We start from the raw sequence: 12,556 nt of genomic DNA on the forward strand, positions 1-12,556 counted from the left end.
CAATTACTTTCAGGAAAAGACAGTTGGTTCTTTTTCCTTTCTTTTCTTGTTTTTCCTGTAATTAGCAGTTAATCCATGGTGCTTTTTTCCATGTTAGGGAGAGGTCAGTGAACGTGTCAGAGCCGGAGTCTCTGGAGCTGACAGTTTCCAACCTGAAGCCGGAGGAGAGCTACAGCTTCAGAGTTGTCGCTTATAACGATGTTGGGCCAGGAGAGAGCTCCACCCCCCTCAAGATCACCACAAAACCTGATCGTAAGACACAAACACTCCATCACACACAAACACACACGCTCAGTCATCTGTATAAAACTTCTTTTTCTTTTTGCACATTATTTCATATTTTGGGTCAGACTACAGTTGAGCTCAGTGAGGCAGACTGTCAAGACCAACATCAAGCTATGGAGTTCTCTGTTAGCCAATAGCAGAAGGAGAAAATAGGTAGAAAGACCCAGACTTGCTGTGATGCATGGATGGATCCATGGCTGTTGTTGGTTCCTTACACCTCTTTTCTCGTGATCTCACTCAGGTGGAAAACAAGGAATGTCTGGCCCAGATGTGGCCCACATTTGGCCTTGAATAATGTCCAAGTTATATAGGCCAGATGTTACTATAGCAGGCTCACTCAGCGGGTTGTCTAAGCTATTGTAAATCGAAATGTCAAATCATTAAAAATGCATCTGATTTTCCGGTCAGTATATTATCTTTTTTTTTTCTTAAGACATTAAACCTGTCTATGCTTAAATTTAGTGATACTGGAGTGAAATAGGCCTTTATTATAAAATGATAGCTAGCTATCCTCTTGACTCTCATGAAAATCAGATCAAGCTGTCCCTGCAGTAAAGGTAACACATGTCTAAAAGTAGCAGCACTGGTAACAGAAGTGTTTGTGTGTGCCTTCAGTCCAAGTTCCCAGCAAGGTGGAGTCTCTCCGAGCGTTGGCTCTTTCTCCAACCTCCGTTCAGGTTAGCTGGGAGCCACCCAGCTTTCCGAACGGCCCCATCCTGGGCTACAGGCTGCTGTGGACCGAGAGCCCGTCGGGCAAGGAGCAGGTGAGCTCCATCACCAATGGTTTATGATGCTTTAGATAGTCTGAGTCATTGTTTTGGAGTTCATTTGACCTTATTCGGTTGTTTGTTGAATGTAATCAATACTCTGTGTTTGTGTTCAGAGTGTGGAGGTGAATGGACAAAACTACAAGATGGAGGGACTCAACAAGTTCACAGAGTACACAGTTCGAGTTTTGGGCATCAATCGCTATGGACCAGGGACTGCCTCAGATGCCGTCAGTGTCACCACCCAATCAGATGGTGAGCTGTGTCTTAACATTTCCTCATTTATTCAGTGTGGAAAATCACATGTATCAGGAAATGAAACATGACATGACCATGTTATAACAGAAGGAAAGTCACAGAGGCTTTTTCTCTGTCACTGAAATTCCACCGGTCTTCAGTATCCCATTATCCACTCTTTCATCTTCTTTTCTCAGTTTTGATAGTAGCCTTAACATCCACTCACTCACCAGTGAACAGCACTTGTCTTGTATGAATCCCATTTGGGTATGCAAAGAGGTAAAACTTCTTTATAAAGCAGTAGATATAGTTCTGTGCACATCTTGTCCACTATTCCCACAGTGGTCTTCAGGAAACCTTCTCCAGAATTCTCCAGGCCTTTTGTTCCATTATCTGGAAAAAGAATATGCCAAACTATTTCATAATGATCTGGGCTCTGGGAAGGCCAATATATGATGGATCAGATACTTTTACCCTGGTTTTGCATGGGGGTTCAAAATCTGATGGTACTTTTCTGCATTCATAATTTAATACATTTTGATAAGATCTGCAAAACCACTGGATGGAAGGCATCCCCAAACCGTGACAGAGCCTCCACTGTGTTTTACAGGTTGTAAGAATGGCTTCTTGACAGCCACCCATTCAGTGAAACTTTTTCAGATTTCAGATAAATCTCTGATTTTTTTTTCCTATTTCTTAAGGACATCACTTTCAGATCCTGTTCATCTGGTGTAGATAAGCAACCTTTTCCTTTGCTCTTTACTCTTCTCATTGCCTCAGATTTTGTAAGGATGCAGTGCACAGCATGCTGAAATATGCCAACTTTGAACTGTTGTGCAATAACACTTTGAGAAAATACAAGAAAGTCTGGCATCTTGAATACAAACTATAATGAAACGAGAGGTGACCAAAGATTCTAACCTAACCCTCACTGTTAATACATCTCTGGAAAATTGGTGGACAAAATTGGAGGGTTAAAATAGCAGCTCACTGTCTTCTTTGGGTTGTGCTGTATATATATACTATTTGGCTAGACTGATTAAACACAGTACAGTAATAAATACGGAACTTCTTGAAAGAATTGTCAGCGTCATACAGTAACAAAAAGAAAAGCTAATTTATTATATTTACAGGATCTATTGCTTCTATTCCTTCCAGCCACGTCCACTGTTAATTTCTAACAGCAGCACAACAATGACACACTGGAGCACAGGCCTTTTTTTTTAAGTTGCCCACAATAGGCTGTTAAAAATCCACTCTCTCTGAAATACCAAGGACATGATCTCAATGGAAGCTGTCACTGTGGTTATTGAAGAAAGTATTGATTTTGGTGGATGTTCAAGAGTGAACTTAACCCATCCAGTTTAAAAGAATCTGAAGAGGATTTTTATTTTATTTTTTGCAAGCTGGGACTTGTTATAAAACGAGTGTTTTCATTTTGTTGATGTCTTATCTCAGTCTGAGGCAGTCCACGCTGAAAATTCTTCCGCTCAGGCCATACATCACCCGTGCAACATGCATTTTATTCAGCTGGGTCCTCAAAAGTCTGAAATACAAATTTGCACAAAGTACATTTTTATGATCAGTAAATTGTCTTAAATTTTGTTTCGATGGGTTATGAATATATTTAGTCACATAACCATAACCACCACATTTAGCTCACACAAAGTGACTACATCTTTAATGTCATGCTATTTTTGAAACAATCTAGACTCTGATCCCGATTCTGACGACTATATCAGCGAAAGATAACCAGACCTCATTTTAAGACACAGCAGTTTCACTTTTCAGACCCTGAAGCAACATCCAAATTATAAAGTACAGCTTGTTAGTACTGGGTTGGACCGCCTTTTTCCTTCATTCTTCATGGCACAGATTCAACAGGGTGCTAGAAATATTCCTCAGACATGAACATGACAAACAGTTGCAGCAGATTTGAATCTCTTTATTCACTACATCTCAGAGGTGCTCTATTAGATTGGGATCTGGTGATTGCAGATGCCATTTGAGTACAGTGTCGTGTTCAAGAAACCAATTTGAGATGATTTGAAGACATGATTAATATGTTATTAATATCCTTAACCACAAGGAGTCCAGAATATTAAAGAGTGACTTGTGCAGTCTGACTGGTTTGAACTGGTCCTAGTTTCAAGCAGCACTTCAACTTAGATCTGAAAACTGCTGGGCGAGGTGGTGTCTATTACCTGGCACTGTGTATATGTGTGTGAGAGAAAGACACCGAGAGAAGAGCCAATGGGAACACAGTCTTTAGCCCTTCTCATAGACAGCCCCCCTTCTTGCTGTCAGGAGTTTCATTAGGAGACTCGGGGGTCTTTAATTAAGTAGGCAGAAGAAGGAGCAGCTTCATTTAAACCTCCTTTTAGCCTGACACATTAAATGGAGTCCACACACACATACACACACACACACACACACACACTTTCTCTTTCACATGGTTCAGTATTAAAGTTCGTCATGTGTGGCGCAGAAAAGAGGAAGAAACGAGGAAGTTCATAAGTCATGAAAATACTCAGAGAAAACGTAGGAAAAGAAATAGATTCAAGAAACGTATACTTGCATGCACTAGTTTTAGTGACCAGCTAATCACCTTTACTCGCTGATTGTCTGACAAAATCCTCATATCTCACATCTTATTTTAATGTTACCACATAAAAATCCAAGAGCCTTAGCCTTGACGTATTCTTTACAATCACTGATTTGATTAATTTGACCTTTCACTGCCCACTACAGACACAGGGAGTGAAATGTCAGTGGGTGACACTGGGAGCCTAATATGTTATCACAGATACTATTAAAGAGTTTGTGGCCTACAAATAGTGGACACTTGACTAGATAAATACATCAGACTAGACGTTCTCAGGGTGAAAAGGGATTGTTCAGTGTGGATTGTTCACTTGGTAGACATAAGAAAAATTGGACTATTACAAAGTACTCAGCATAGGTTTAGGCATGTCCACATCTAGTTGCCCTCAGAAAGACTAGTCACTTAAACTAATTTTTTTTTTTTATTGTACATCAGTTGATGTCAACTTTGGGTTTAAGCAACCTCAAGCATTTAGAGATGTAGACAAAATCAAGACCAGCTGCTGGAATTCAAGCTGAGGATGAGGATGGGGAAAAAGGCGATTGAAGTGACTTTGAGTCTGACATTGTTGTTGGTGCCACACATGCTGGATTGAGGATTTCAGTAACTGCTGATCTGTTGGGATTTTCCTACACAGCCATCACTAGGGTTAAGAGAGAATGGTCCGAATAATGAGAACATTTCCAGTTAGTGGTGATTGTCTGAGTGAAAACGCCTTGTTGGTATGAGAGGCCAAAGGAGAATAGCCAGACTGCTTCGAGCAGAAGTGAAGGTAATAGTAACAGAGATAACCGCTCATTACAACTGAGGTATACACAAGAGCATTTCTAAACGCACAACACATCAAACCTCGAAGCAGAACTACACAAGATTAGACTGGGTGCCATTTCTGTATAAGAACAGGAAAATGATGCTATAGTTCACACCGATTCACCAAAAATGATAAATAGTAGAGTCCAAAAAGGTTGCCTGGTCTGATGTGACACTCTGACCCTAGCATGGGATCAGAATTTGGCACCAACAACATGGAAGCCTAAATCTATCCTGCCATGTATCAGCACTTTAGGCTGCTGGTGAATGTGTAATGGTGTTTGGGAATATGTTCATCATGTTAATCCCTTTATGACCACAGTGTACTCATCAGCTTGATAACATGCCATGTAGCAAAGGTTGCATAATGTCAAACTAGTTTCTATTTGGTTTTAATTACGGGAATTCACAGTCACCAGTCCAATAGAGCACCTTTGAGGTGTGGTGCGAGCAAAGTTTCACTTCATGGATATGCAGCCGGAAAATCTGCAGAAACAATGTGATGCTTTCATGTGTGTACCATGAAAAATTAATGCAGGTCCGAAGCCATCAGGGGGTCTAATCTGGCACTAGCAAGGTTTCTCAGTGAAGTATCTGTTAAGTATATACGCACCTTTTGGCCTGAAGAAAGGGAATACATTATTAGCTTGAGGTCCAGTAATTATCCCTCGTGGGTATGATTGTTTAAATTGTAATGGACTCACTGGCATGTAAGCACTCGACTTATGCTTATCCAACCAAAGTTGGATATTGCATAAGCTGTGTGGACATTTCCCTCCAAGAAAAAATGCTGCTGGTGCTAGCACTGCTAATATTAGCCACACTCTGCAAACAAATCTGACATCTGATGATTGTCACACATTTTAACTGCATTTAAATTATAATTTCATTACTGAAAATCCATTTCAAATGGTTCTAAAATATAGTTCTGAAGGGGTCTTGAATGAGGTTTCAGAAGTCCTAGTTTCACTCTGGCTCCCTATACTCTCCTGCTATTATTCCTAGCTTTTGCATGGTAGGACAGTGTGCTTTACATTTTCTACACAGACTGAGTCCTTTAATATCAATGCAACATTCAGCTTCTGATGGGTGTGCTGAGAGGGACGCTGTGATTAATAAACTTCCACAGAGGCAGAGAGAACGGAGGCGTGTGTCCAGCTGCAGTCACACCATAAAAATGATCTGAAATAACACAAACACACACTTGCAGATGCAGAGCGGCTGTATTGTGAATCTTCCGGCTGTGTCTCGATGATAACGGTGACTTGTGGGCTAATTGAATTTACAATAAAACTGATTCATAGACACACGTTGGAAGACACACACACACACAGACATAAATAGCGAGCAGCTGAATCAACAGATAAGCCGTTGACAGTTAATCAGGCATCTGATTGGACAGTTCACTCAAACCAATGTTGCACTTTTGCTGGACACAAAAACGCATCTGCTGCTTTTTCTAGAAGTCTGTCAACTCTCTCTTCTATTATTCATTCATCTCTTCTTCTTCTTCACCACCATCCTCTCTTTTGTGTTCCATTTATTCTGGTGTTTTTCAGTGCTTTTGGTCTCTCTGTGAGTCAGTTAGCAAGATTACACAAGAACTTTGGAGCCAAATTTCATGAAACTTCGGGAGGTGGAGCTCCTCCAGTTTGTGTTTGTCTTCCTATTTCATCCATTCATTTTTTCTTGTCTTTGTTTGATCTCTTTTTAGCTTTCTCCTCTTTGTTTGATTATTTTTCTTTCCTTTGCATCTTCCTCTTCATCTTTTTTTGTGCTTTCATGTACTAAAACCAAGTTTTTTCCTCTCTAAACTTAAAAGCTCTTATGTTTCATTCTTTTTCATCTTCTGATCTTCATGCTTACTCTTTCATTTTCTTCCCAATATCTTCTTTTTTGTATTTCTTCTTCATCTTTCATCATCATCCCGTTTTTCCCCTGTGACCATCATGTTCACTTTGGTCCCCCCCCCCCTTGTTTGTATATATATGTTTTACTTTTGCCTTTGTTATTTTTTGTAGCTTTTTCTTCTTCACCTTCTTTGCTTCTTCTGGTTTCGTTTTTTTAGGAAATAAAACAAATTTTTAACAAATAAAAGGTTTAGAAGGACTTAAGCAGTCATGTTAAAAACGTTCGATCTCAGTATGTGATCTATCTTACTATAGCCACAAAACCATGAGAAGATTGTCTTTTTCTTCCAATCTCTGTAGTATTCTTCTCTGTCCTTCGTCACTACATTCATGAATCCTCTCTCTGTTCTTCCTGTTGTCCTCGTGCGTGTCACTTCCAACAAAACAGAAAATAGAAATAAATCAAATCTAACTTTCTAAAGCTCTGTTTGTTATGTGTAATTTTCAGACCTTTTACATTATTGCAGCCATAACAATGTAAAAGTAGCATTAAAAATTAAACTTTTTTTACGTTAAATATTAATAGCGTTCCTATTCATGCATGTACATGTGTAGTTGTCATTTTGCAGGAGCATAGATTTGTTTGCATATTCAGGACTGAACCAGCATGTTACATTTTAAAGTTTAAAGTCATGTTTGAATGTACAACCAGAAATACACTTTTTCTCCATAGCGGCTTCCTTTTTTATTAATAAATAATATCATTAGAGCTATTGTTGTATTTTCGTATTGATTTATATGTTGCATTGTTTGTTTTCCTGACATTTTCCTTTCCTTTACATTTGTCTCTGCAGTACCCAGCGCTCCTCCACAAAACATCACCTTAGAGGTCGTCCTGTCCAGGGTGAGTTTAAATACCCATATTTTTATTCCCTCTTCTCTCTGCTCACATCCATACACTGCAACAACATCCACATCATAATCTGCTCCATTCGCGGTGGTATTACCAGTAAAATCCAACGTTATCCCCTTGAACAGAAAGACTCTTTCACCTTTTACGATCTGAGCTTACAGACTTTAACATCACTGCCTGACTTTCCAGGTTCTGTCTCCCTTGAAGTGACTGATGGCTGCTTATTCTGACCCACATCTAAACAGTGACACAGCCATCAGTCAGCAGTCGCTCTCTAGTGATCTGGCCTCATTTTACTGATTGATGGGATCCTAGAATGTGCATAAATAAATGTCTTTCTGCATTTTTCCCAACTCATTTATGTTTCCTCTGTTGACTGTCCAAGCTGCTCATGTGATTTATGTGTTGAAAAATATTTACATGCTCTAATTCACACAAAGTCAATACAGAAATCGACATTTTATGTCACAAAAAATGAGTGACACCCCCTCTGTGCCCACCAACAGATCAGACAGCCGGTTCAAGGGTTGTAGCCATGAAGTGAAGGAGCTTTTCTAACTTCTTTAACCCTGTGAGACCTACAGTGCTGTGCAAAAGTCTTGAATCAGCCTTCATTTCTTGATATTTTTCTAGGAAGATAGTAAATAGCTGCAGTGATATACTGAAATGTGTGCAAATGTAAATGGCAATATAGTGCACTGCTCAAATAAATGAAGTAACAGTGATCAGAGTTTGGTATTAAGCCAGTAAAACTTGTGAGATATTGATCTGGTCAGTTAAGTAACAGAAGGGGTTGTTAATCAGTATCAACTGCTTTCATTTGAATGAAATTAACAATACATGCAGTACAGGAACAACAATAAGAAGCTATGCATTGTTTTGGACTTGGCTAGGGTCAGTGCCACTATTGTTACCAGGTGATACATGAACCCTACAGAGATCACACAGGTAGTCCAACTCCTCTAGGATGGTACACCAATACATGTAATTGCCAGAAGGTTTGCCACAATAACACAAAGAAAACAGAGAAAACCCCAACAAACATACTCCCTTATGAGCAAGCGCTTTGGTGACAGTGGGAAGGAAAAACTCCCTTTTAACAGGAAGGAACCTCGAAAAGCACCAAGCTGAGGGAGGTGCAACCATTTGCCGTAAATTAATATTTAAGGCTAAAAGTAATTTCTAATATTTGTGTGTTGCAATTTGCAAGATCAAAAGTCTTATATCAATTTGGTCAATCTCAAATTCAAGATTATCCTCTTAGGTATGTCCAGACAGCTTCCAGGATGGCTGCTCTGTAGGTTCACTAAAGACCTCAAACCTGGACAGATAGTAAACATCAACTTTGGTTTCAAGCTGGATGCATTTCATGTTGATGATTCATTTTGATGATGAGCAGCTACAGCCAGCAGTTTTGAATGGAAGCATCAAGAGTTTTCAAACCCAAAGGCAGTTCTACTGCCGTTTCTACTGACTTCTAATCTTAAGTCCAGCAGTGTCTTGGGAAAGAACAGTCAGAGGAAACAATATGAACTATGGTATGTGCCAGTGTGCCATCCTGTGCTGCCTCAGGATACATTGAAAATGCATAGAAAGGCTGTTGTCTTGACTTTGTCTCAGGAGAAGCCCACAGTGTAGGGTTTTGAAGAGCTTTTATTTAAAAGTATACTTCTCAAATATAACAGAAAATGTGTCTGGTAGCAGACATTCGGGAAAAAAACCAAAATGTAGCAAGGATCATCCCTGTTTAAAGAAAATTAGTCAAAGGAAAAATAATTTGGAAAGCATGTTATTTTTAACACTAGTCACTGCCTCAATTCATATTGAGTGGTACTAAATATGAGTTTAAACGGAATTAATTCCTGAACTGCATAAAATCAGCAGGAGGTGGCTGGAATGGATGGTGGGTGTACAAAGTACTCAAGTTTTACACCAGCAGCTAGAGTTCACGGGCTGACTGGTGTCTGTGGTTTAATCATCAAAGCTTTGGTTGAAGCTTTGATTAAATTTAAATAAACGTCTTGAGTCAATGTGCACTTTTATTTATTAAAATACACTGCCAACCTTCTGAAACCATATTATATTATATTATATTATATTATATTATATTATATTATATTATATTATATTATATTATATTAATGGTTATCTAGTTTTGCTGTTACTTTGCTAGTAATGTTTGATCCAGTAGAACTGCCATTACCAACAGATTATCCATTAGCATTGGGTGTGTGATATGCTACCAACATGGCATACAGACCAGGTATTATCCAGTTTCAAAATATTACCATTTTACTGTCAGACTGTAAAAAACATTTTAAAAAATTATGTAAAGTTTAATTAATTGTTAATTTTTAATTTGTTACACTTAAGGTGTTGTGACAGTGTTTATAACAATATTATAATAATGTTTAAACAAACAGGATAAGCATTCATCTTTGGACCCAGTGTTGTACAGGAGGATATTTAAATCCTAATGTCTTTCTTAGATATTGGTATTCAAGTCTAAAACAGTATGAACTGGTGTCCCCGGTCAATAAACTTCCAGGTTTCCCTGTTCTTGCCCCTCTGACTTCCTTTTTTTTTTTTTGTCTGTCTCGTTTGGCTCTTTTGCCATCAGAATTGTTGTCTAAAGGCAAAGAAAGATGCCCAACGGATTTACTTTACCAAATTGACCATCCCAGCCTTGCCGTAATGGTCCATTTGATTCACCTTTTATTGTTTATTTTATTTTCACTTACTGAATACGGGACAGACTTGACTGGGGGAAAGAAGGGGAGAAAGAAAGAGGGAAAGAGAAACAGCTGAGAAGAGGGACGGGGGAGAAGGGCAAAAAACAAAAACCAACAGAATGAGCAGAAAAAAATAATAATAATAAAAAAAAATGCATATATCGATCACCTGGGTCACCTGCTGAGAAAGAAAAAAGAAAACAAGCAGAAGAGAACAAGAGTAATAGAATAAACAACATCACAATGATATATGGGAATATGACAGTAAATACTAAATATTAAACATTATTGTGCAGCACATAAGATCAACAGAACACAGTGTGCTTTGAGGTAGCAGCCAAAAAGGGTGTAGTTTGTGGGTGTGAGCACCCGTGTGTACACCTGTGAGCATGGACGCGCTTGTTTTTTTTTAAAAGGTTCCTTCATGTAATGATCTGCTAGAGGGTGTGGGGGGGCCATAGCCCCCGTCCTCCAGGGCATGAAGCAGGTATGGAGGAGATCAAAACTCCAGACATCCAGAGGCCCCCAGAACACAAGAGACCAAGGAAGACTAACAGAGGAGCAGCCGCGCCACTGTCCCAGAAAGAGCTGAGGAGAGTCCCAGATGAGGGCTCACTCAGCAGCCGCGGAGCAGAAGCCAGGGGGAGTTGCAGTGACGTGCCCGTGAGCTCCGCTGGCAGCCAGCTGTGCCTGAGTGACCGAGCCCCAGGCCGAGAGGCCGGGGGCACCCCACCTCCGAAGTGGCCCGAGCGAGCCCCAGGCTCCAGGCCCCGATAAGCGGCCGCCAAGGAGTGAGCCGGTGTGTGTACCTGGACGCCCATCCCCAGACACAAAGAACCACCAACGCACCGATGTCTGAGGGAGTCCGCCACCGGCAGGGGAAGTGGTGGTAGGGGGAGATAGGCCTCCAAACCTTGGAGGGCCTGAGATGTCCCCAGAGAGGTGGCGTCTGATACCCAACCTGACATATAGACACAGACATACAGGCACACACAGACACAAACATCCATTCCCACCCTCATGCTCTCATATGCACTTACTCCACACTCAACCAACGTGGAGACAAACATAAAGAGAAGCTGTACACATGATCACACTCCCCAAGCGTACTCTACGAACCGGGTCTAGGTACCCTTGCCCCTGGAGGGGGGAACTGCACCCAGACCCAGGTGGTGTTACCCTTTTCCCTGCGGTGGGGGGAGGCAGACCGCCCCGACTCCGCAGCAGCAGGGAGGCCCCACACTCCAGACCGCAGTCGAACGGCCAACTCCTCCTCCTAGCCCCCCCGCTCCAGCAGGCCGGAGAGAATGGGCTTAATGCCCCTCTGACTTCCTGCTGCAGACTTTGCACCTTTTTAAAAGATTGCAGTCTTCTTTCATTGTCCTGTGTGATGGCACTAACACAACAAAGTATATTTTTGAGTATGTTTGTGAAAATGTTTGGCAGTAACACTGTTTCTAAATTATCCCCAAGATCTTTTATCAGTTGTGGTTTTATATTAGACGATACAATCATGATATTTAACAATACATAGAGATAAATCTATGACTTGGAAGTAGTGGCAAATAATATTATCTGACAAGTTTGCCCAAAACCATAGAATCAACAGCTTAACAACGCTGCAGGTACAACCACTGTAAAATGTGATAATAAAATATTATTTTGCTATAACACCAAAATCCCCAATGACCCAAATGTGTTTTGAAGAGATGATGATAAGCTGAGAAGAAACTTCTGATGCAAAAATCCATTCCAAAGTTTGGTTTAAGTTCAGCCCGGCACACTGAGGTAAACCAAATCAATATCGAAGATAAAGTCAGATTAGTGCAAAGTTGTTGCTTCCCCAGCAGCCAAAGGCACAACAGCTTGGTTACAGCCACAGGATCCATTTAAGTAGTCCTGTGAAGGTTTTCACAGTTTCTCCTGCCTCTTCTCTGTTTTTAATACCTTGGTCGGGTATTTGAATATAGAGAAGTGGTGGAGATGTAAGTTTGAATAAACTTACCACCTTCTTTCACTCTGTTTCATCAGATGTTTGTGTGATCAGGTTATTTCATGTTACTCAGAAAGCAGCAGTGGAAAAGAAAATCATGAATGTTTCCGTTGGCTGTGTGAGCGACTTATAATTTATGTCCATACAAATGGAAGTTCAGACAGTCTGTGGAGAGTTGACCTCATTTAGTTTCTGTCCGCTTATTTTTCTGCATGTGATTGATATTTATCTGACGATTGGCTCTTAGGTCAAGGCTGATTGATTGGCGATGTCAGAGGTGTTTGATGGCTGAAAGCCTTAGGATACATGTATAACAAAGAGCAATATGGGTGTCTGTTGTTGAAAGATGAATGCCAAACATACT

The 12,556-nt window shown here is 40.3% G+C and overlaps 1 protein-coding gene across 1 annotated transcript in view; it reads left to right on the forward strand.

Annotated features, from left to right (window-relative positions):
- dcc (DCC netrin 1 receptor) overlaps window positions 1-12,556 on the forward strand; it is a 375,235-nt gene that overhangs the window by 241,690 nt on the left and 120,989 nt on the right. The window contains exons 9-12 of the mRNA XM_086300044.1: window positions 98-252; window positions 901-1,049; window positions 1,169-1,307; window positions 7,409-7,458. Coding sequence (XP_086156170.1) covers window positions 98-252; window positions 901-1,049; window positions 1,169-1,307; window positions 7,409-7,458 — 493 coding nt within the window. The remainder of the gene's footprint in view (window positions 1-97; window positions 253-900; window positions 1,050-1,168; window positions 1,308-7,408; window positions 7,459-12,556) is intronic.

This window comes from Aulonocara sp. 'chitande type north' Nkhata Bay, linkage group LG7, assembly GCF_057382095.1.
Source record: "Aulonocara sp. 'chitande type north' Nkhata Bay isolate Kocher_YH1m ecotype deep benthic linkage group LG7, A_spYH_male_GT1.1, whole genome shotgun sequence".
Taxonomy (NCBI): Eukaryota; Metazoa; Chordata; class Actinopteri; order Cichliformes; family Cichlidae; genus Aulonocara; species Aulonocara sp. 'chitande type north' Nkhata Bay.